The sequence below is a fragment of the Phyllopteryx taeniolatus genome, chromosome 1 (assembly GCF_024500385.1).
Source record: "Phyllopteryx taeniolatus isolate TA_2022b chromosome 1, UOR_Ptae_1.2, whole genome shotgun sequence".
Lineage (NCBI taxonomy): Eukaryota > Metazoa > Chordata > Actinopteri > Syngnathiformes > Syngnathidae > Phyllopteryx > Phyllopteryx taeniolatus.
In genome coordinates, this window is record NC_084502.1 from 40515813 (window position 1) to 40542109 (window position 26297).

The 26297-nt window shown below is 42.9% G+C and overlaps 1 protein-coding gene and 1 long non-coding RNA gene across 2 annotated transcripts in view; one reads left to right on the top strand and one right to left on the bottom strand.

Moving 5' to 3' along the window:
- The window catches only part of LOC133488033 (acid-sensing ion channel 1A-like), a 66752-nt gene that overhangs the window by 39212 nt on the left and 1243 nt on the right, over positions 1-26297 (bottom strand). Inside the window, exon 2 of the mRNA XM_061795438.1 lies at positions 10055-10250. Coding sequence (XP_061651422.1) covers positions 10055-10250 — 196 coding nt within the window. The remainder of the gene's footprint in view (positions 1-10054; positions 10251-26297) is intronic.
- On the top strand, positions 15731-25838 carry LOC133488042 (uncharacterized). The gene is made up of 3 exons (XR_009791539.1): positions 15731-15823; positions 25488-25580; positions 25679-25838. It is a non-coding gene; the product is annotated as an uncharacterized LOC133488042 (long non-coding RNA).

Genomic DNA, 26297 nt, shown 5'->3' on the forward strand with positions numbered 1-26297 from the left:
CATTGGAATTGGGTCGTTTAATCTTACAGTTTATTTCATCTGGAACTATTGTGCTGATTTTGGGGTGAGGTGACTAGCTGGGATCTCAGCATCAATCCTCTGTTCCACAGTGTCACTGAAGCCTCTTGCAAGCAAACACAGAGTCTGGACTTGCAGAGTCACCTGCAATAAACCTCAAGATAAATAAACCATGGCCAATGCAGACCAGTTGAGTTATTTTCAGCCCCACTCGGTCCAAAATGCCTTTAAAAAAACATCCCCTCCCCTCACCGGCTTGGGCAAATAGAGCACGCTTGAGCAGCATTACTGATCCGTCTAAAAAAGAGCTGGAGTCATGGATATGCTACGTGGCTGTCTGCCTTTTAACAACGTGGAATGATGTCCCAAAACTTTAAGTTGAGTACATTTATTTGACCTCATTGGTGTGGATTTTATACTCACAATAGTTCAACAGTAGCCATGGCTGATACCTCCTTTTCCTGTCCACTGGCAGTTCTACAAATATACAGCTATCTTTATAGCTACGAAGATGCGAGATCCCCAAAATTCCCAAATATAGAGTTCTTCAACATACCTTGGTTGGGCAATTTTAGGGTTATTGCATTGGCATCGCTGAAATGCCATGATAACAATTCTGTTGATTAATTGACTGATGAGAATTCTGATAATTGTGTGGAATTAATCGTTCATAAAATCTCTTCTTGAGCAAAGTGAGGCAAAATGAAATGCACTGCTAGGCTGGTACCAGCACAGGCGCTGTTGATTCTGTTTCAACTATCTTCTGAACTAAGGAACAACATAATAGGCCTATATCCTCCAAGCAGCATTCTTTGGCTCTATAAGACACTGACACACATTGAAAGTGAAGCTCACAACATTCAGAGATTTTTGCTTCTCTTGTTGCAACCGTGCACACTGATGGAAAATGATTGGAAAGAAGTTAGCCAGGGTAGCAAAGTTAGCACTCAGGCTAATAAAGCCACTGAAAGAAGCCTATTTGTGTTACATTTGCGGTAACTCTGTCTTTCGGATTGTCTCTATCTGTAGTGAAACTTAGTGCCAGTGCTCACTAACCTGGCTCATATTGTTTTTTTCCACATCATAGCCACAAGTGTGATCAATTTTGAGTTGCTTTGTTTATGTTGAGACACCTGTGCTTTATTTGAGTTTCACTTTTGCTACCTATGCTTATCATTGCACCACAAGTGCATCAGAGTGCAAAATGTGTTTTAGTGGGTGAAAATATATTTGAAAGTTTTTTCTAACTCGGTGAAAAGTGCTTAATGTTCTACCAAATAGGTGACCAATTAAATTAGTGGGTTCAAGACACTGAGCATTTGGTTCAGACAACTGGGTTTTGTGTTTTAGCAATGGAGAAATCCTGTAATGTAAATAGGTCAAGTTTCTTTTTTTTCTTTTTTTTGGTTTAGGTTTAGTCTTTCCAATGTGGAATCATTTATTTTTAGGGCATATACACACTTGGCAATTCATGTTGGTAAACTAGTGCTTTAATCCCTTGGAATGTCATTCATCCTATGTCAGATCATTTAAAAATGAACAGTTTACCTTTAAATATCAGACATGCAAACACCAAAGGCATGAAAAAGGTGAAAAAAAACCAACACATTGTAAGGGTGGGGCCGGGGATTGAACCCCGCTCCTCAGAACTGTGAGCCAGACGCTCTAACCAGTCGTTCACCGTGCCGCCTCTTTAAACACTCATTCTGGAAAAGAATAGATCATTGTCTGTTTCACTTCATTTTTCACTGACCAAGTTCAAAGGCTAATCCCAAATGCATCCTCCATTAAAATATGAAGTACAATAATTTTCTGTTTTTATTGGCCATTTCTGAATTTGAAGTTAATTCATTCTGTGTTGTGACATAATCCATAACAGCGCTCTGTCGCTTAATACATTTAACATTAACATCCGTAAAATAATTAGATAATTGCAGCCGCATTTCCTAATACAATATGTACTAGTGGATCAACTCTTGTTGCCCATTTTCCGTGTGCATCGCAGTTCCGCTGGGACCACAACCAGGGCCACGACCCGCAGCACCTCCATCCATCCATCCATCCATTTTCTGAGCCGCTTCTCCTCACTAGGATCGCGGGCGTGCTGGAGCCCATCCCAGCTGTCATCGGGCAGGAGGCAGGGTACACCCTGAACTGGTTGCCAGCCAATCGCAGGGCACATACAAACAAACAACTATTCACACTCACAGTCACACCTACGGGCAATTTAGAGTCTTCAATTAACCTACCATGCATGTTTTTGGGATGTGGGAGGAAACCGGAGTGCCCGTAGAAAACCCACGCAGGCACGGGGAGAACATGCAAACTCCACACAGGCTGGGCCAGGGATTGAACCCGGGTCCTCAGAACTGTGAGGCTGACGCTCTAACCAGTCGCCCCCACCGACCCGCAGCACCTCAATGCAAAAATACAAAAGACCAGTGCAACAAATACCACGCTGGCTGATCTGGTGAGCCAAAATATTGCTTAAATGCAAGAGTAGCAAGAGAGGAGAGTCCGCTGCAGAGGTGGGTAGAGTAGCCAAATATTGTACTCAAGTAAGAGTACTGTTACTTGCCAATAATGTGACTCAAGTAAAAGTAAAAAGTAGTCCTCCAAAAAATTAGTTGAGTAAAAAGTACACAGTGAAACAATTACTCAAATACTGAGTAAATAGTAAGTAACTTAATTTTTTTTTAACCACAGCATGAACATCAATTAAAAAAACTAAAAATAAAAAATAAAATGTGAACGTGCAAATTTTGATGTTGCTGTGTGTGTGTATCCATAGTCAAAACTACAACAAAACATCTGCAATTTACTGCACAGTGTTTTCTCAAGTTATAAGTGAGCTGAAATATCCACGTTTGGGCAGACAGTGCCAAACAAATACTACAATACATGAAAGCTGTCGTTTGTGTTCGTCTAAATGTCAACAAGAGTAGCGCGCCGTTGCCTTCATGGTAACGACAACGTTCCCAAAATGGTGGCCACGTCGGCACGGCAATCAGCTGGGCTGGCTTATCTAGTGTTAATGCCCGGGAAGCCCAATGGAAGACGTTGTGTGAGGTCATGTGACTTTCTTGTCTTGTTTGATTGGTGAACTAGACTTAAATGTCACTCGCGGTGTTGTGTAAGCATACAGCCGGTAGTTTCTATCAACTTAGTCAGGTAAAGGCAAAGCAACATCAGTTCTCTTTCAGTAACTGCGTCGAGAGTAGAGAGTAATTGCCTCATTTACAGAATAACAGTGACAAGATGGTGAAGACTGGTGAAAAAAACTGAACCAGCCAGCCCTTTGGACATGCAAATTAGAAAAGCCAAATTGCTGGGCTGTTCACACCTGAGTTGGGATATTAGTTCACACTAATCCAGCCACTCGGCTCCTCTTGAGGCCTTATAGGTAGAAAAGCCAAATGTTTTTGGCATTCTAGTGTTAAACTTACACCATGAATGGTTGCTAATCATCCCTTAAAGACTACTGGTCTTTGTTTGATCAACAAGCATAAAGAAATAAGCGGAACAAATGATGTGAGTCTTTACTGATTTTCCTGTTTTAAAATACGCTTGGTGAAGTCAAACTCCTGCTGCATTTAATAGTCCCACTGCTGACAGATGTCTTTTGTGCGTTAGATTAGTCTCCTTTATGAGCCCTGAGTATTCACCTGCTGATTTAGGAAATGTGGTTGCTTCAGCTAGTGATAAGTCTTTGATGGTGGTCAGCATTAAATGGTTCAGCATGCGGCCAAATATGACTTTAATCCGCCACGTGTTTCATTTGTTTATTATTGCAGGGCGTGCTGGGAAATGAATATTTATGAGGCTGTTTGAACAATGTGCTGCCTAATAGATATTTATGCCTTCGTATTAGGTTTTTACTACTTAGGTTACTGATGGTACATTCGTACGTTCAGTTCCCAATCTGTAGCGGTGTGAATGTGCATGAATGGTTCTCTGTCTCTATGTGCCCTGAGACTGACTGTCGACCAGTCCAATGTGTAGTCCACCTTTCGCACAGAGTCTGCTGGGATACGCTCCAGCTCCCCGAGACCCTGAAGAGGCCAAAGGGTATAGAAAATGGATGGTTGGATGGATTTCTTAAGAATTCCTTTTCGGCATGCAAAGCCTTTAGCTCCTAATTGAAAAAGGGGACATCACGAGAGCAACGAGAACAAAGGGAAGGGCATGAGAGTGAGTGAGTGAGGGAGGGGAGGAGAGGGAGTAAAGAGCATGACATGAAAACATAATGAGGATTGTCATGCCCATCGGGGCTGACGTGAGGGATTCACTGCACAGGGCTTTAGATGAAGTAGGAATGCAGAACACAGCTGAAGATGAGAGGGCAAGAGGGGACAGAATGAGGATAAACACCCCGACAGAGAGGTGACATAACTTAACTGTGGTAGGATTTTCAAGAGGCAGGAAACGCAGTTGTGCTGACCCACAAGCTGCTAGGCAGTGTGGCGGGTGGGGTGCATCACATCTGTCCCTTGGAACCATCAAATCTTAAGGAAATACAAGCACGTGTATTATGGAAGCCCCCTCTTCAAGGAGTGCCGTTCATTTCCAGCTCCAAGCGATGGCAGAATTGGCAGGGAGTTGTGAGGGGAGCCTCAGGGTTGTTTTAAGATGGGGCCAAACATTTGAGCTTTAGCGCACTCAGACTTGTGCGTCAGGCTGAGTGTGTACAAAAACATCACAGTGCCCAAATAAAACCCCAGTGGTTTTATTTGATCCCTCAAGAATATCTTTTTCATTACAGATGTCTATTTTCCAGGGAACGGTATTTTACATTACTGTCTCTCAAGGGTTCCATTGGACTCACTCAATTATAATTTGAAGCAAAAATTTTTAAACAAGAGCTTCACAATCATGTTGCTCATACATTGGCGAGTAAAAAGACAGTAGTCATTGCCATGGGTCCACTTAAGTTGTTTGATAGTAAATAATGAGACATTTGGTCATTTCTTATGCATTGAAAATAACTGTACAAACAAAGTAAATGTATATATGTGGATGAAAATTTGAAAACAGTCTAAAGACAAGCAAGTGCATTTGAAGAGCAACTTGTAATCTCACTGACATATCACTGAACACAGTATGTAAGGAAATCATCATATGTTTGTGGGGACTTGAAACTTACAGTGGTTTGAAATGAATCTAAGTTCAGAGAGTTGGTAAAATATGTGACTTGGTCGTCCCCAGTCAAAATCTTTGAACTTGTGTGAGACCCCATCGATCACAATAATGAGGTTGGCATCAATATATATCCAGAATACAATGTAAATTGCAACACTAAGCTATAATAGCTATAAAACAAGAACAAATGGAGGCTGTCTTCATGCGTTGAGAAGTTAGGAAACTTCTGAATCCTAACGACTGGTGGTGGTGATTCGTGTCTCCTACTGTAAGGCGATATCAAAATTGTCATAGTTCTTCATCAGCAGTGTTATGGCACCCCAACGTGTGCTCCTGCACATCCATCTGCATGTTGGTATTGCATGTCTGTCACGCTAACAGGGATGCAAACTGCCTGATATTCAATGAACAAATAAGAGTAAATTTGATATCCAGTTTGCGAGACAACAGTGCCTGGACTAAAGATGCATTAAGAAACCTGAATTGAATCTTATTTAAAGCCACCTCCACATGTGGTTTGGATCCATCTTGCAAAAATGGAATTTAAGTGATATTGCTGTTCAGACTTCATCAAATCAGGCTGGATACAAATTGGCAAAGACGGGCTTTGGGGGCGGCAGTGTAAACAAAGCCCAAAGCTCAAAGACTGCCAACTTGTCTTGGGTTCTAACTTAAAATACAAGACTTGACTTTGACTTGAAATGTGACATTTTATCAGGCTGAAAAAAACCCAGAACATTAATTTATCCATCCATCCATCCATCCATCCATCCATTTTCTATGCCACATATGCTGTTCAGGGTTTCAGAGAGCTGACTTTGGACGGAAGGCAGACTACACATTGTCAGTCACAGGTCGCATACAGTAATAGCAGTCGACAACCATTTACACTCACATTCGCACCATCACTGAGTGGGAACTGAACCCATGCTGCTGCACAGAAGTCAGCCGAGTGAACCACCACACCATCAGTAAGTAACCTGTTAAGAATTAGTCTCGGTCAAAAATACAAGTCTTGACTTGAGTCAAACTCATCTTACCCCACACATTTTGAAACATAACCTTGTGGACTTCGAGCTGACTTGAATTACCATGCAAGCGGACCATCTGATTTGGATTCTGCATTCTTGATGCAAATGTTTTAAAAAGCCTCCTTTTCCCCCTTTTGATCTATGCACAAATAAAAGTCTGTTGCGATATCTATCTTTCTTCATTCATCAAGCACTGCGCAACAAAACAATGAATAGATAACCAATGCACTGCATCAAAGGCGTCGTCAAAGGAAGTGCATGTACTAGAACTCTGCACAGATTTGGGCAAGAAAGGCTAGTTGAGAGGAGGGGAATAAAACCTTCAAACCGCTCCAGGGGAAGCACCTCTCCTCTGCCTAGGTTCTGGACAGATGTAATTTCCTGCAACGCAGTGCTCTCTTCAAAGACCATTGGAATGTCTCCATCACAGTAGACTGGCTGCCAGTGTGTGTGCGTGTTATTCACATGAATTATCCATTTCTCTCAAATGAGAAGAAAAAGTTTAATGAGAGGCTTGACGTTTCAAGACTGTTGACTAGTCAATCACATCACAAACGCAGAGGGAACTCAGCAAATTCAATTTCAAGCGTTCCTTACTACTTCCATGTGTACTGGTCGTGTAGTGGTACATACTGCTGCCTTTTACACAGCAGGTTTGATTCCTGGCCTTTGCCCCAATACTCAGTGGATGCCGGTCCCAAATCCAGATGAAAAAAATAAATAAATAAATAAATGGTTGGGTTGCATTAGTAAGGGGACAAGCCGAAAGTCACAGCAACAACAACTGCAGCCCTCAAGTATTAGTGCCTCTGTGAAAAGAAACATATTATACCACACTACACTACACTACATCTAAATAGCAACATAATATAATGATAACATCATGACTCATCATTTCTCTTATTTCTGTACTGTATTTTGCATCTTTCTCTTAGTTGTTGATGATAGAAATAGACTAATGCATCTTGGGCTGCAACTCACAATTATTTTAATCGATTAATCTGTCGATAATTTTTTTGATTAATCGACTTAAAAAACATTTTTTAATTTCCATCCCTTTATTCAAAAACAGGACATTATTACAAATTGGCAGTCCAGAAAATGCACAAACATAAATGTATTATTATTCAGTTTACTGGTTTGGTCCATAAGGTGTCAAAAAATCAGCAAAAACGTTGATCACTGTTTTGCAAAATAAAAGCTGATGTTGGCAAATGTCATGTTTGGATTACATATAGACTTTACACCAGGGGTCTCAAACTGGCGGCCCACGAGACGATATTTTGTGGCCCCCACCTTAATATGAAAGTTTAATGTTAGTGCGGCCCACGAGTTTTATAAGAATGGCACTTTTACAGTGTTGTGTCCGGACCTGACGAACCTACTAATCACTGTGGGGTATAGGGCTCTCGGGGGCGTGACATCGACCGGGCTTGATGCAAGCAGAGAAACATTTTTCAATGAGTGAAAGTTACAGCAGCGTTGCCATGGAGATTTTTCTTCTGTGCCTGGCTAAGCAAACGTGGACACTCGCCCAGTGCACTGTGTGCACAACACGTCCAAAACAAATGTTTTAAGTTGCTGCCCAGCGTGACATTATACGACGTATATAGGTTATGTCTCTCTCTGAATAAATCAAGGTGATGCGTGCGCGACGAGATAAAAGAAGGGTGGGGAACTCGTTGGTTTGGTCTGCGGTCTGAGTCCGGTCGGCTCTCTGTGGGGGTGGCCTGTAGTCGGGCTGAGCGCGCCGCGTGTCGTGGCCCCCATCCACTCCCATGGAAAAAAGAAAAGGGGCTTGGATGGCATGGCAGTGGATGGGGGTTGCGGCGCGTTCGGTCTGGTTGTGGCGTGCCCTCGCATGGATCTGGTCTGGTCAGCATCCTTGTTTATCTTATCCCATCCATCCATTTTCTGAGCCGCTTCTCCTCACAAGGGGGTCGTGGGCGTGCTGGAGCCTATCCCAGCTATCATCGGGCAGGAGGCGGGGTACACACTGAACTGGTTGCCAGCCAATCACAGGGCACATACAAACAACCATTCGCACTCACATTCACACCTACGGGCAATTTAGAGTTGTCAATTAACCTACGATGCATGTTTTTGGGATGTGGGAGGAAACCGGAGTGCCCGGAGAAAACCAACGCAGGCACGGGGAGAACATGCAAACTCCACACAGGCGGGGCCGGGGATTGAACCCCGGTCGTCAGAACTGTGAAGCAGACGCTCTAACCAGTCGTCCACCGTGCCGCCGTTTATCTTATTTTGTGTTAAAAAATAAAAAAGATGTTTGAGAAGATTGGATTTTTTTAAATTTCTAATTTAAATTTCTAATTTAAATTTCGCGCGCGTGAATGTGCGGCGAGGCTGCCCTCCAGCGGCCCCAAGGTAAATTGAGGCTTGATCGGTATCGGCCGATAATCAGCATTTTATGCTGATCGGCTTTAATGTCATAATTCGCCTTCATTGATCGGCTCCGAAAAATACATTTACTCCTCGTCGCCATCGTGGACAGTATATTTGAATCCAAAAGCTGGTTTATTTTTAGCCTTGTCGCGTGTCTTTCGACGTAGTACTGTAAAAATCTGACCACCAATAAAGTTATTTAAAAAAATATATGTCGGCGGTCTGAGACAGACAACACGTAATGCGTGGATCAGACTACAAGACAAATTAGCTCTTTCACGATTGCACTTTGTCAGACTACTGCAATAAAATCTTGTATTCCTTTTTTTTTGTCCTGTTCGGCTGTTAGGTCAAGAAGAATGGAAAATCTGTATCCCTTTCATGCCGGAACATTTTTACTGTGTCACAGTGGAGTTTTTAAGCTTCCGCTGTGGTATAATAATTGAGGGTTATTCAGACTACTGCAATAAAATCGTGTATTCGGATACAACCGCATCCCGTCTTTTGCGATCACTGGGCTTTATCTTGTCAACTCAAACGCGACCGGATACACTCGTTACAATGGCGACGACAACAAAATAGAGCGTGCAATTTATTGTGTGGGGGGAAAAAATAATAAAATAAGGAAAAATGTGGTGGTGAGCAGCGGTGCTCGGGAGAGGACGTTCATTCTAGGATTGCTTGAGGTATGTTCACCTACTTTTAATACGATACGGCTCGCAAGTAGGCAACAAAACGTTCTGTAGCCTAACAAGCTAGTGCTAGCACTAACGATTGTAGTAAACATACCGGCATTCTGTTGAATCATGCGCTAAAGTTTTGGTGTGTGCGAAGTAATTTAATTACAATAAAGTAATTTAATTACACTAAGTTAGCACCACATTATTTTTGTCATGTTTTAATGTTGGTTTGACCTGACTGAAAACTTAAACTTGTGTCAGTGGCCAATCCTTGAATGCCCCCTAGAGGTCATTGTTTTACCTTTTGTCTAAAATGCTAGAGAATATTTTAGAAGATACTAAGTATACAGTACACAAGTATGTACAGCAAATGAAGTCATTTAAATATTAAACACATTGCTCCATCTTGTGATCGGATCGGTGATTGGTTGTCGGTTTTTTAAACTCGCTGATCGGTGATCGGCCCCAAAAATCCTGATCGTGTAAAGCTTAATTAAATACAAAGATAATCAGTCTGCTTTCATGGAGAACTACATAAATCTGAGAATATTTACAGTTGAGAGGCTGAAATGAGAGGATTTGGACAATTTTAAGGTCTCTAAAATAGTTGTTAATTAATTAATCAATTATCAAAATAGTTGTTAATTAATTTGATAATTGATTAATTAATATAAGTAATAAAATAAATTAATTGTTGAACCTCTTAATGCATCTAATGTTACCACTACTACAAAAAAAAAAACCATCAAAATGGGAGTTTAAACATATATATGAACGTACCACTTTGAAGTCCTCCGCTCTGCACTCGGTGCCGTGGAAGTGACAAGAGAGCAGCATGTCATTGATGTCGTGGCCGGTGCGGTCGTAGAATTCCAACATGTTGAAAGGTCGCGGCTTGAAGTTGTGGAAGTCAGCTTTGACCTTCAGGCTCTCCAAAACGCTCTCCTCCACGAGATGCACGTCTCGGATCTCATACCTTCACAAAGGGATGTGTGGAATAAAATCAAACATGATTTGATCATTTCATAATCACTACCACCTAAACTAGAGAATCATTTAGAGATGTAAATATAAATTTCTGTATGTCATTTTCTGGCATTTTGCCTGCTCAGAGGTCAGTCATGTAAAGTTCCCAGTATGGAGTAATAAAACACTTATTCAGGTAGTTCAATTTCCTCCGGGTAGAACAGACTTTCTCACACACCCCGATGCAAATATTTTGCTCCGTTGCTCTCCATACAGGCGGCATGGTGGACGACTGGTTAGCACATCTGCCTCACAGTTTTAAGGAACTGGGTTCAAATCCGGCCTCGCCTGTGTGGAGTTTGCATGGTAGGTAAATTGAAGGTCCCCTGCGATTGGCTGGCGACCAGTTCAGGGTGTACCCAGCCTCTCGCCCCGAGTCAGCTGGGATAGGCTCCAGCACACACGTGACCCTAGTGAGGATAAGCAGTACGGAAATTGGATGGATGGATGTCTCTCCATACTGTTGTCAAGAAGCTCGAGAAAAACTTACCGTACTCTAAATTAGCTCAGCTGATGTCTTCTATGCGAAAGTCAAAACTTGATCCATTTTTAGTTCTTAAAATCATTTTGGTCATGAGGGCTAATATTAAAATGATTCACATCAGGGGCGTGCAGAGGGGGGGGGGGCTTTAGGTGCTCGAGGGCACGTGCCCTTTTGCCCTTAATGCCCAAGGTGCCCCTTTGTCATCCCCTCCCCCCCCTTTTCTTGGGCCTTTCATAAAAAAAATGTGATGTGACCGTGTAGAAAAAAAAACTTTAAGTTTTAATTTAATAAGGAATTAATAAAGTTCTACACGTTTGAATAGAGAGAGATAATGCATGTGAGAGGGGAGGGGCTATGGCGAGTCTCTCCACGTGCCCACATGAGCTGCTCATCCACCAATGAGATTTATACTTATCAGACAAAAGTTCCACAAGTTTCACCAGAATCAGAAGCGCCATAACAGCGCAAGAAAACAAGACGCCACTGAATAGGTCCCCTGGTACCCATCACTCATACACACAAACACAATTTTATAGCCATTAAAACAATTAAAATTCTTGTTAACATGGTATTGCATGCATTTCCGAGCTACGCTTGAAAGCACTGTATGCCGTGGTTCACATGCGAACAATCAGACCGATCAAATGTTGAACAAAAATAGCCATGTAAGTTGATTAAGTTTTACATGCTGATGTAGACATCCATCCATCCATTTTCTGAGCCGCTTCTCCTCACTAGGGTCACGGGCGTGCTGGAGCCTATCCCAGCTATGATCGGGCAGGAGGCAGGGTACACCCTGAACTGGTTGCCAGCCAATCGCAGGGCACACATAAACAAACAACCATTTGCACTCACATTCACACCGAGGGGCAATTTAGAGTTTTCAATCAACCTACCATGCATGTTTTTGGGATGTGGGAGGAAACCGGAGTGCCCGGAGAAAACCCATGCAGGCACGGGGAGAACATGCAAACTCCACACAGGCGGGGCCAGGGATTGAACCCGGGTCCTCAGAACTGTGAGGCTGACGCTCTAACCAGTCGCCCACCGTGCCTTATGTAGACAATGTATGCCAAATCAGTAGGAGGGGATAATGTGGAGTGAGTCGGTGAAAAGTTCAGCACAAGTAGATGTTTGTGTGACTCGATGGTACTCCAGTCCAGACCTTCCAAATCAAAAGTTAGGATTTTGATACACTATGTGTCATAAAGTCAAAGGAGAGCCCTACAGTGTATTAGCTTGCTTGCTAGCTATCTGAATGTTATAAACAAAGCCACTCACTGCTTTGCACATATTTATGGAACATTGTTAAGAAAAGTATTAATCCTAGCCTTATATCTTGATCAGAGTTTCGATTTAAGGTTTTGGTGGGCCTTAGGATTTCAAATTGGGCAGACCGGCCACTCGTTGGGAATGACTAGGTTAGTGTTTGATTCCAAACATGTCAGAAAATAGGCAATAATATTGATCACTTTTCCAAAAGCTGAAGTCGATAAAGGTCTTGTTTTGCTTAAAACACAAAGGTAACTTGTTTGCTTTGACAGAGGACTAAGGAATCAGAAAGTTGTCTAAAAATCTGAGGATTTAAAATCTTAATTTATATTTCAAAAGTTGCTCAATTCCTTTTCGCTTCCTTTCCATCTTGTGTCATCATTGGATAGTTAATTATCTGGCCAGATTTAACTTTATTGTATTTTAACACAATAGAAGTTTCCATTTTCCTTTTATGATGATGGTTTGGTAAATTCAGTGGACAGCTGGAGTGTTACGAATGTATTGTTGAGATATTTCATTTCCTGTCCTGCACAAGGTGCTTAATTAATGTGCCTAACAAATACACAAAATCTATATAATAACAAAGTAACTGAGGGCAGAGAAGCAATGCTATGCCGTGGATGGAGAATTTGAGGTGGACCACCTTCTAAAATCAATTTCTCAATTGTGTTTTATAGAAAAAAAAAACACTTATAGAGAATATATCCACTAACTTGTACAGGGCTCCAGGCATGACGTGGGAATTTTATTTTGGCCACAATATAGTTGTGACATGTACACAAAATGCTAATATATGACCACAAAATTGGTGTAATTTGTGCACAAAATAATAATTGGTGGGTTCAACTAAGCAAATGGTGCGCACCTTTGCTAGAAACTTCCATTCCTGGTGTCCTTATGGCAAGTGTCTTTTCTTATTCTGTTTTCATGAACAGCCTGCTATGCTATGCTACGGCGTTTCAAATTCTTATTCCATGTGCCCCCCTTTTAACTTTGAGCACCGGCCACTCGAAAGGTCTGCACGCCCCTGATTCACATACAGTGTTGAGGTGGTAATACAAAAATCAGCAGTATATGCACGGTGCACTGTGATTACCGTGTCAGATCTACTGTGATATGGAAAATAGCTCCGACTTGAAATTTCTGAAATTTGAGGAGGCTGCGGACATTCTATGTTTCCTGAGGAGGACCTTCTCATACTACTCTCCTCATTCCAACCTAGCATTATGAAGCATATTATTAGTTATTATTGCTGTCCAATGATGGACGCAGTGTGAAGTATGTCACAAAATTAGAGGCTTTGTTTCTGTTCTCCTATAATGGCATCATCTAATCTTCTTGGTTTCCCCCCTTATTATATATTTTATAATTAATCACAATAAGTCACAGATATAATCATGGTATTGATTCAGTAATTCAGTGAAATGCCTTTGATATTTGTCTTGTGCGAGCCACCAGGCGCTATTCTTCCACCTTAAATGCCAGCCAGTAACTGCGCGGGGGAGCCAAATATCCCAGTTCACCCTCGGTATTATGGTCAGCCCCGGGAAGATTCCTTTCATCAAAAGGAGCTCATACATTTCTGGCCATTTCTGCCATGTATCAAAGGGGAGTCGTCGCTGTAAACGCATCGACTGAAGCCCTTCGCTGTGATTACCCCGTGTGCTATTGTAAAAATACGGCATTCTCATGGACTCACCAAAGAGCAGATAGCCGAATCCACCCGCCTAACATAACTAATAATCAAAAGGTCTTTCAGAAACAGATCATATGAATGTTGCCATTTTATTGTAAATATCAATATTCTGTGCAAAATACACCCTGGGTTTTAATGCATTGCATTGACATGATTGGCATGTGCATGCTTTAGAAACAAACTGGGAGCATATGGTCTTTAATTGCAACTGAACTTCTCATAAATATGCTGAACTGTGCTCCATGCTCTGGGTTTCATTCTGTTTCAGGACACAAAAATAACCCCATACAAAGAAGTGCGTTGAGAACATTCTCAAAGGTAATTGAATACAAAGGTTGGTTTCCTTAACAGCTACGAAGGTGCCTTATAGAAGTTGAATGCGCAGCCACCAGTGGCGCTGTATACTGTCGACATCTCTGCAGTGACAGCTCATCAGAGGCTGACGTCATCTGAAGCTCTTAGCTACGTCTCTTCCTAATGTATTTGACCTTCACTGCACGGGTAGAAACTGGTGGCAGCTGGTGTTTTTACAGTTATTATGTTTACGTCAAATAATTTAACGCTGTGCTTACACCAAATGGACATACAGTAGGTAATGGACAGAGCTTAAACATCCTCCGCTATTCTGGGAAGACTCTCTTGGAGCTGCCGTAGTGTGCTGTCTTGTACATTCAGACCATTGTGAGGTCAAAAGGTCACAGAGGGTGGACCAATGAAGGCCTGAAGGCTCACAATCTCTGTTCAAGTTCATCCTGAAGGTGTTTGACAGGTTTGAGTCAAATTCTTCCTCATTAAATTCCTCTGAGGATGCCTTTAGGGAGCTTTCTTTAAAGGAGATGTGCTTTTTGGGTATTTTATTATTTATTTATTTTTTTACAAAATTGAAAACAGTGTTGTCTTAACATTTTTTTGGGCATGCTTTCTTCAAAATATCCCAGGGATCAAGGATTGGATTACACTTTACACATCATATTTCTTGTCTTGCTAAAATCAGGTCCTGTTTCATACAAGTGAGCAAACCCTGTGTGCCTTCAGGCTGGCGTTAGGCCATCTTCTTGTCCTCGTCTCTCAGCGGTGAGTGTGCACTGCGGCCGACTACTTGCTTCTACTCGAAGAAGAGCCCAGAGTGTGGGGAAAAAAAGCCCGGGCCACCAAAGACAATGAAAGCATTTTAACTCGTGGCGGCAGCAGTTCATAGACTATACTGACTATTACTGACTAGACTATTGACACATCGTCAAACACAGATACCCTCTTAAGTGCCAGCTTGCTCAAAATCACATTTGCAGAAATAGGCAGATAACTAAAGATTTACTTGGTTTCATTTAACACTTCCAGGGTGGGGCAGGCACTCCAGAGACCCAACTATAAATATACAAGCCCAAAAATAAGTGATGAAATGTGTAACCATTAACAGGGGTTTGCAATTTTAAAAAAATCACTTTTGTCATATTCAGTGACGCCGGTAACATGTTGCCCAGTGACGTCGTAAGTAATGTAAGATGTTACTTTTTACTTTACAGTAGTCATATTACAGTTACTTTGATTTATATTCCTATAGTTACTTTTTTATTCACAAGAACCAAAGCTTAATATGCTTTTGAATAATAATAATAATAATAATAATAATAATAATAATAATATGCTATTTGCAACAAGGTAATAAATATTTGTCATTAACCAACTACAGCGCTTGGGAACATGAGATAAGTCAATAACCAAGACACTTGATTCAGTCACGGTGCATGTCATAAGTGTAGCCCAATTTTCAGCCTTTGTTTTAGTAATGACTAATAAAACAGATGAAACACACTTTATTCTTAACTATTCATAACTAAAATGCACACAACGACTAACTGCAATATCGAAAAAAGGCGAAATATTTATCAACGGAGCCGTCTGGGGCAATGACGTCACGTGACGTGTCGCACGTTTTCCGCACATCGTCAACTCACGTGTACCCCAGCAGCCACCGGCGCGAACACAATGGACGCGGACGAGGGATTGGCATACTCGAACTGGAAATACAGTCACGACTTCAAGTTCCTCTAAAGAGGACAATACTAAGGTTCGTTGTACCCTATGCGCACACACACGCACGCGTACACACACACAGTTGCCTTCATGGACCCCCACACAATCGGCAGAGTTGCTATACAGTCTCTTTCTGTCTGTCTGTCTATCAGTTAAGAGTCGTTAAAGAGGTGTACTGACAATGGTGTGCTTGTTTATATTTAGGTGGCTATTTGGCATGTCAAGTCTGCTCTAAGGTGCTCATTGAATGTGGCGTCAACTACACGTATTTAAGTTATTTTTTTCATGTTGATGACATCATTCTGTAACTTGTGCGGCGTACATGACCAACTAATGGGTACAGTTAAGCTTTTTTTGTACTGTGAATAAGTGATATTCCTGCCACTTGACAGCTGCTGAAAGTAACTAAAAAGTTACTTTTTAATAACTTAGTTACTTTTTAAATCAAGTAATCAGTAAAGTAACTAAGTTACTTTTTCAAGATAACTGTGGCAACACTGGTCGTATTTTTTAAAACAGTCATCATGACTTGACTTGATTATGACTTTTTTTTTTAGCTCTGAGTGCCATGAGGCCGCAACTCTCGTCTTCCAGTTTGCCGTCTTCCGCCGCGACTCGGACCTCGTTCCAACTGTTCCACCCCTCCTGCTTCCTTTCCTTTACCGCTGTTCTTCTGTACGTTGTTTTTGGGCGTCCTGTTGCTCTTCGTCCTTCTGGTTGCCATTCCATTGCATCTGCACAATCGTTACTCCTTTCCCTTCGAAGGACATGCCCAATCCAGTTCCATCTTCTTCTGCGGATCGCGTCGCTTATCTTGTTGACCCCTGTGATCATTTCGATCCTCTCGTTCCTCACTCTTTCGGGGCACCGAATCTTCAGGATTGTTCTGAGGCAGATGAATTGGAAGCTGTTCATTCGTTTCTCTTCCGTTTTTGTTACTTTCCAGGCTGCGCACACATAGAAGAGTACGGGGCGCACTAGTGTCTTGAACAGCTTGAGTTTCGTGTTCCTCCCGATGCTTGACGTCTGCCACATTTCCATGAGATTGAAGGACTCTCCTCTGGCCTTGTTCAATCTGCTATTGATGTCTTCTGTGTTGCCTTCATCTTTTCTTACAGTGGCTCCAAGGTAGACGCACTCCTCAACGTCTTCAACCTCGGTGTTGCCGATCTTCACGGTGTCTTGTCGCCTTGCGTTCGCTCTCATTACTTTGCACTTCGCTGCGTTGAGCTTCAGACCTATTCTTGCTGCCTTCTCTACAAGTCTGTTGGTCTTCTGTTGGATGTCGGTATACTTCGGCGATATGTGCTATGTCGTCAGCAAAGTCCAGGTCTTCGAGTCTAGTCGTGCCATCCCACCTGATGCCGTTCCTATGTCCCTCTGTTGTTCGCCTCATTACCCAATCAATTGCCATCAGGAATAGGAAGCACGACATTACACAGCCCTGTTTGACTCCTGTTGTTATCGTGAACCATCTGGTCTGCTCCCCATCACCATGCATTCAAAATCGTCGTACATGATTTTTACCATCTTTATCAGTTTTTCTTCATTATCTTCCACAGCCCTTGACGGTGGACGGAATCAAAAGCTTTTTCAAAGTCTATGAAGTGTGTGTAGAGTGTAGTTCTCCACTCGTTCGCTTGCTCCACGATGTTGCAAAGGATAAATATCTGCTCTACTGTGCTCCTTTTCTTCCGGAATCCTGCCTGTTCTTTCCTCAGGGCACTGTTGACTCCATTCTGTATCCTGTAAATAATTACTAGTCCCATAATCTTGTTCATCACTGGTAGTAGCGTTACACCTCTCCAATTTTTACACTCCTTCAGGTCTCCTTTCTTTGGTAACTTGATGATGATACCTTTTTTCCAGGTGTTCGGCTCCTCCTGCCGCACCCTCCTGTATTGCCTGGTTAGCTCCTTCATGACCATGTCGCTATCTGCCTTGAATAGCTCTGCTGATATCTTATCAATGCCTGGAGCTTTTCTACTCTTTGTTTTCTTCCGAGCACTCATGACCTCCATCTCCCTTATTTCACTGGTGTCCATCTCTCGAATCTCAGCTACCGGTATTTCATCATCTAGTATAGGGTTGTCAGGTGCGTCTCTTACCAGCACTTCGTCAAAGTGCGCAGCCCACCTTTCTAGTCTTGCTTCTTTGTCCTTCACTAGCTCCCTGTCCTTGTTCTTGACAGCTGCTGTCTGTGTTCGTTTCTTATTTGTGATTTTTCTTGCCGCCTGATATAGTTCTCTTGTTCTCCCTTTCTCAGCATACCTATCGGCCTGTCCGGCGACCTCTTCCATCCACTTTCTTTTGTCTTCTCTCAGTTTCCGCTTAACCTCTGTCTTTTAACATGTACTCAGTTGTCCTTTGTCTCTCTCTGAACTGTTGCTGTTGATTTTTCTCCTCTGGTCTATTGTCCGCCAGGTGTCATCGCTTAGCCATTGTTTTCTCTTCTTTTTCACCCGTCCTAGAACTTTGTCTGCTGTCTCTGTGTACACCTTCTCTATCTGTTTACAGTCCTCTGTTATGTTTTCTGCTACCTCTAGAACTTCAAATCTGTTGAGTAGTTTAATGCTGAATCTCGTGCGGAAACGTCGCTTTCCAACTTCTGTGTGTCGAATTTCGCTTTGACCTTGCTCCTGTCTGGGTTCTTGTGTACCTTTAGTCGTAGTCTCATCACTACCAGGTAGTGGTTGCCGGCTACGTCTGCTCCGCGGTATGTTCTTGTGTCTTCGACCAACCGTCTCCACTCTTTCCGTATCATCAAGTGGTCAATCTGATTCTTGGTCCTTCCGTCAGGAGATACCCATGTCACTTTATACACTTCTTTGTGTGGGAAACAAGTTCCTGTGATGACAAGCCTTTTCACTTCGCAATGGTCACATAGTCTTTCTTCGCTATCGTTTCTGGATCCCATTCTGTCTTCCCATGACCTCTAGCTTGTTCTGTTGTCGTTTCCGACTTTTGCATTCAAGTCCCCCATGACAATTAATATGTCGTTTTTGTTGCATTCACTGACCGTTGTTTGTAGTTGATGGTATAATTCATATTTGTCTTCGTGTGGTGCCTCGTTTGTTGGTGCATCCACTTGTATGATAGTGATTTTCTTGAAACGTGAATAGAATCTTGCGCTGATCACTTGGTTGCTTACAGGTGTCCACCCCATCAGGCTCTATTGCGCTTCTCTGTTCATCATTATTGCTACGCCCATTGGTGTTGCTCCTCCTCACCGGCGTAGATCTTGTTGCCATTTGCCATCTTAATCTGTCTCGCTCCTGTCCATCTTGTTTCACTGATTCCCAATACGTCTATTCTGTCACAGTCCATCTCTCTCGCTATTTGTGGTGATTTTCCTGTCTTAAACATGGTACGCACGTTCCAGCAACCTACGCGCGTGATTGTTTTTGGTTTTGCCAATGAGCTTGTCGGCCATTGGGCTTCCCTAAGGCTTACACCCAGTCGCGTCATGTTGTGTAGGGTTGCGTTTCCGTCCACTGTCACGGTTTCACTAGTACTGGTCTGGTTCTGATTAGTTGCGGTTTCTGTAACCCGTAGTTTTTTCCGAGAGCATGCGACCTCCCTTGCGAAGGGAGGCCGAGAACTAGTCTCCCGTGCCACGCTCGCCATGACCGAAGTCATGCCCACCCTGGCCCAGTTGTCAGCGACTTGATAAACTGAATTCTTCCAAGCCGCCCCGCTGTGCAAGATGGCCACAAGGATGCCTAATTTATCTCACCCGGACCTTAAACTAATTAACAGCTCACCAACAAATCTGGGTTCCAGTCATCAAAGACCCTTTTGATGTGCAGAACTGATAGAGCGACCAGAAGGTTGGGAGATCCTCTCTCCGCTGGGAACATTGCTGGGACGCGGACGACACCCGCTGGCGGTTGAGAGTTGCTGCAAACCGGTGGACTCGTATTCGAAGTTTCTTTAACCAAAGATAAATATCTGTTTTGATATTTTACGAACTCTGCAGAAATATTCCCAATGTATGTCTTGGTGTCTGTGTAATTGTGTCAGCTTAACAGCTCCAGACTTTGAGAACAGTTTGTCTTGATTTGAAACCCAACAGTACGAAATGTTGTATTGAACAATAAGCAGTTGATTTGCCAAGACTAAAGTTTAGACCATCATTCTACATGTTATGACATAAAGTGAAAAGTTTGAAAATTCCGAACTTCCCTTTAAGGTTAAACAAGGCAATTTTGCCTCCAATGCAGAACAATAGAAGAGATGCAAAGATAATAGTATAAACAGTAGTGCATTTTGCCTATCATCAATTTCATATTTTTCCACAAATCTATACTATTGGTCAGTCCTCGCGTGGGTCTGTTATTTTCATAAATGTTGACCAATCTAAAGTGTTGAAGATGGCTTACCTTTTTGACGATGCAATGTTAATGGTTCGACAAACAAGTCATTATTTATTTATTTATTTTTTTATTCCTGTTTGTGATGGTTTTGGAGATGGGAGGATTCCACCAGATGCCAGCGTTCTGATTTATACACCCAACACAAGCTTCCAACAGTCTTGCTACGACTGCATTCTCACAGTTCCTGTGTTCACACAGCCCTGTGCATGATCTCAGACTTTGAAAATGTTGCTGTAACATTATTCAACAAAAACGCTTCTATTATTTAACGGGTAAGCTGCATCTTTAACATCCCTGAAACAAGAGGACTTTTTCCTGAGATCTGTTCTGCAGGTTTCAGAAACATGGCAATTTAAAATTCATCAAAATTTAACTCGTAGCTTTTCCCACCTCTTGTGATCAGAGGAAACAGACTTATCTACATTTGGTCATGTGAGGGTTAATATATATATATATATATATATTTAGTATCCACATCTCGACCGGTTCAGGGTGTACCCCGCCTCCCGTCTGAAGATAGCTGGGATAACGGTGGAGTTGGTTTCATTATTAATAAAAGCATCACCAATTACGTTACCAGCATAAAAAGTGTTTCCGATAGAATCGCCACATGTACCATCTCTATTAGAAAGTGTTACTTGTACAAATATATGCGCCGACCATCAGCCACACCGACGATGAGGTGGAAGCATTTTACGAGGATTTATCTCGTCTTTAAAGTCAATCGAAGCACAAATTTCGAATAGTCATGGGTGACTTTAACGCCAGGATTGGCCTTAACACTGGTGAGAAATCAATTGGATCCTACGGAATGGAATCAGAGACGAAAGAGGAGAACGCTTAATAGAATTTGCTGATCAAGAAGGCTTATACTTTATCAATTCGTTCTTTAACAAGAAATGGAACAGAAAGTGGACATGGATAAGCCCCAAAGGTGACACTAGCATCATAGACTACTTCCTGTCCAACGACAAAGGGGTATTTACGGATTGCGCCACCCGAAACAAATTTGACATTGGAAGTGACCACAGATTGGTTCGGGTCAAAATGCAAATCAACTGCCAACTTGAACGAAATAAACTTCTAAAGAGCAAGCTTACCAAATTAAACTTAATTCAAGAAAGAAGCGACAAGTTTCAAATACGTTTGGCTAATCACTTTAAAGCTCTTCTAACGCTGGAGGACACAGATCTGTCAACACACAACGACGAAATTGTAAACGGGATTTTACACAAAGAAGCGCCATCAACGAGAAAGACAACAACATGCGGAATATCTAAACCTACCCTGGACTTAATGAAAAAGCGACGAGAAATGAAGAAAAGGGCCATCATTATTAACAACATGGAATATGTTGAATTGTGCAAGACGATTCGGAAAAAGATACGAGAAGAATTGATAACTTACAACGTTCGGCTTGTTCAGAAAACGCTTGAAAGCGGGACATGGAATGAAAAAACGTAACACGTGCATTAATTTGCCACAAGAAAATAATTTTTGGTTTGAAAATGGAAGATGGAACGATATGTCACAGCCGCGAAGAAATTTGTTAAAGAATTGTATACAAACCTATACAGTGACCACCACCGAATGATTACTGGAAAGCTAGAAGCAGACCCACTTCCATGTATCCTGAATGAAGAGGTTGAAAATGCTTGTGGTCCGGAAAAGCTTGTGGTCTGGATGACATTGCTGTTGAAATTCTTAAAGCAGGAGGGAACGTACTTAATAAGATATTTGTAAAACTATTTCAACGCTGCTTGGACTTGCAAGAAGTACCGGCGACATGGAAAGACGCAGAAATCATTTTGCTACATAAATCAGGCGATAAAATTGACCTAAGAAATTAGCGCCCAACAAGCCTGCTCTCAACGATTTATAAAGTCTTTGCAACGATATTGGACAAACGAATTGGAATCAAACTCAGTGAATCATCACAGCCGATAGAACAAGCGGGTTTTCGTAGCGGTTTTAATACTATGCACCACATACAGACGGTTAAACAAATAATCGAACGACACAACGAGTATGAAATGCCTCTGTGTGTAGCCTTCATCGACTATGAAAAAGCGTTTGACTCAGTCACCACCACTTTGATACTGCAGGCGCTAGTAAATCAAGGGATAGAGCCAACCTATATCAACATTCTACAATCAATATACAATGATTCGTCAGGTTCAATACGAATTGATGATGAAAGACTGCGAATAAGTCTAGGAAAAGGGGTCAGGCAAGGCGACACACTGTCTCCAAAGCTATTTACAGCTTGCCTTGAAGAAATATTAAAAAAGCTTCATTGGGAAAAAGAAGGACTAAAGATTAACGGCGCTTATTTGAGCCATCTTCGTTTTGCAGACGACATCATTTTATTGTCCTACGATGCTGAACAACTACAGCGTCGTAGTCAGGAATTAGAGTTAGAAAGCCGTCGCTCAGGTCTGAAAATGAACAAAAGCAAAACGAAGGTCATGTTCAATCGTTACTGTCCACAATAAAAAAAAATGGAGGACTATGTCCTAGACGCCATCAACGACTACATCTATTTAGGCCAATTTGTAACAATGGATGGAAATACAAGCACTGAAGTTGAACCCCGCATAAAGCTTGCCTGGCAGGCTTATGGAAGGCTTAGTGTTATAATCAAGAACAATCTTCCCATTTGCTTGAAAAGAAAAGTTTTCGAGCAATGTATTTTACCAGTCCTCACTTACGGTAGTGAAACTTGGACTACAAATGCCAAAGTTATACAAAGACTATGTGTAACCCAAAGGAACATGGAACGCCAAATGTTGAAAATAAGCATTCGCGACAAGAAAAGATGCAGTTGGATAAGACAGCAGACGCGAGTTGCTGACGTCATTCAAAAAATAAAAAGGGTTAAATGGAAATGGGCTGGCCACGTTGCCCGAAGGTGGACAAAAGGTGGACCACAAAAGGTGGACCACAGAAACTATCAATTGGATACCACTGGACACAAAGCGACCACTGTGAAGACCTAACAGTAGATGGATAGATGAAATCATTAAACACACCGGAATACAGTGGCACACATCCATCCATTTTCTGAACCGCTTATCCTCGCTATGGTCGCAGGGATGCTGGAGCCTATCCCAGCTGACTCTGGGTGAGAGGCGGGGTACACCCTGAACTGGTTGCCAGCCAATCGGAGGGCACATATAAACAAACAACCATTCGTACTCACATTCACACCTACGGGTAATTTAGTCTCTTTTTTTTTTTAAACCTGTCCTGTTCAGCTGTATGGCCTTGCAGAATGGTGGATCTGTATGCCTTTGCACTGAAACAGTTATATATATAATATATAATATATATATATATATATATATATATATATATATACAGTGGGTACGGAAAGTTTTCAGAACCCCTTAAATTTTTCACTCTTTGTTATATTGCAGCCATTTGCTAAAATCTTATCTTCCAAACCTACATCAATGACGTCCTCCGCGATATGTTAAACTGGTTTGTTTTTGTTTACTTTGATGATATCCTCATTTTCTCCCGCTCCCCCGAAGAACACCGCAGTCATGTACGCCAAGTCCTCCAGCGCCTCCTTGAAAACCGCCTGTATGTCAAACCCGAAAAATGTGAATTCCACCTCTCCTCCGTACACTTCCTCGGCTACATCATTGCCAAAAGGACAATTGCTACCTTTCCTTGGATTCGCCAATTTCTACCGCTGCTTCATCCGGAACTACAGCAAAGTCGCAATTCCTCTCACTGGCCTTACCGCCACCAGCTCTCCGTTTCAATGGACCCCTGCTGCATCCCAAGCCTTCGACCAGTTTAAGACCCTTTTCATCAGTGCTCCCATCCTACGACACCCCGACCCCTCCCTCCAGTTCGCGGTGGAGGTTGACGCCTCGGACACGGGAGCGGAGGCCGTTCTCTCGCGGCGGGACACCTCTTCCCAAAAACTTCATCCCTGTGCTTTCTTTTCCCGTCGTCTATGCCCGCCAAACGGAACTACGACATTGGCAACCGAGAGCTGTTGGCCATCATCTGGGCATTAGAAGAATGGAGGAACTAGCATGAGGGGACTGAATTATTATGTTTATCATCTGGACTGATCACAAAAACCTTTCCTACCTCCGTTCCGCCAAACACGTATGGTCGCAGGCATGCTGGAGCCTTCGGGCAACGTGGCCAGCTCATTTCCATTTAAGCCTTTTTATTTTTTGAATGACGTCGGCAATGCGTTAACTCCCAACAAGCTCGCTGGGGCGTCTTTCTTGAGCCGATTTAATTTCAGCCTCTCCTTCCCTCCTGGATCCCGCAACAGCAAACCTGACGCCCTGTCTCGAATGTACTCATCCCCCCGCCAGCCCTGTAGAACCAGAAGCCATCCTCCCTCCCTCGTGCTTCGTTGGAGCAGGCACTTGGAAAGTCGAACAGGTAGTCAAAGAGGCTCAAAAGACTCATCTGGATCCCAAGACCGGACCTCCGAACTGACTGTTCACACCCGAACCTGAAACTGCTAACCTCCTTGTCCAACATGTTTTCAAACTCCATGGAAACCCCGTCGATATTGTTTCGGACTGAGGTCCACAGTTCTCCTCCCTTGTCTGGAAGGAGGCCCGTAAAGCGGTGGGCGCAGCAGCCAGCTTGTCGTCGGGATACCATCCACAGAGCAACGGCCAGACAGAGTGGGCAAATCGGTCCCGAGAATCGGCCCTACGCTGCGTTGCCACACGCAACCCCACCTCATGGGGCTCATTCTTCCCGTGGATTGAGTACACCCACAACTCCCTCACCAGCTCCGCCACTGTTATGTCCCCGTTCATGGCTTGCTACGTTTTCCAACCTCCGTTATTTAGGGAACAGGAGCAGGCGGTGGCGGTCCCCACGGTGAGGGATCACCTCAAGAGGGTCCAAGCCGTGTGGAAGGACGCCTTAATCAGGTCCCCGGAGAAAAATAAGCGGCTCGCATACCTTTGTCGCTCCCCTACGCCTGAGTACAAGATGGGTCAAACCTTTTGGCTTTCCTCCAGTGACCTCCTACTCCAGACGAAATCCTGCAAACTCACTCCGCGCTTTATTAGTCCCTTCTTGATCCCAAAAATCATCAATCCCACATCTGTTCAACTGAAACTTCCGCAATCTCTAAAAATTTATACAACGTTTCATGTATCACTACTCAAGCCTGTCTCCACCTGCGCCCTTAGCCCTTCGGCCATGCCCCCTCCGCCAGGGGGGCGTCTGTTGAGAGGGGGGTACTTTCATGAGCTGTGCCCTGCAGTCTTTTGTTGACACTTGGGTGGCGCTTTGCATTCCTCTCGCCCTCTCTCTCTCTCTTGCCAGTAATCAGCACCACCGCGGCCGTGCACCTGTCATCAACCAGCCCTCATCATCACCTGCATAAAAGCCTGCCAGATCCCGGAAACTCTCGCCAAAGTATTAACGTTCTCCCGTGGTACAATGGCTCTCGATCCTATACGTAAGCTACGCCAGTCCTCGCTATCCTCCTGACCTGTGTTTTTCCTTGTCCTCAGTGCTCCTTCCGTGTTCCCCGCCGAGTGACTTCTTCCATCACGTCGCCAAGCCATCCGCCTGGTCACGCAACCTGCCACATGTTCCCTGCCTCGACAACCCACCAGTATGTATCATCAGGATCATCTCCAAACCCTTTTTCAATAAACCGTTCATCACAAACCTCTCAGCCTCCGCCTGCTTCTGGGTCCAGTCAAAATTGAATTTTTTCAATGATTTGGGGGTGGATATATGTGTGTTTTGTGTTTAAGTTTCACAAAACACAGACATTTTAAAATCAATAAAAAGAATTTTAAAAGAAAGAGAATCACATCATCAATCACACACACATTGGAGATCGGCTTAGCCTTTTGCCATCCAGAAGTATACAGTATACTCTACTTTTATCTCATTATTACTTCGTTGACTGGTGGGGGGGGATCACGTGGTTTTACTGCATTCCAGTGAGGCTTTTTATGTGTGACTCAAGTTTGTTACCAAAATGCTTCCTTGCTTTGTACTTGTAAGTAGGGTAGATTGTCTTAGTGCAGCACGGGCTGAAAAGGAAAAAAGGGAACCTTACGTTGGACTGCACATTTGTTATAGTTTACACAGCGAAAGAGATTGTAACTTAAGCATGTT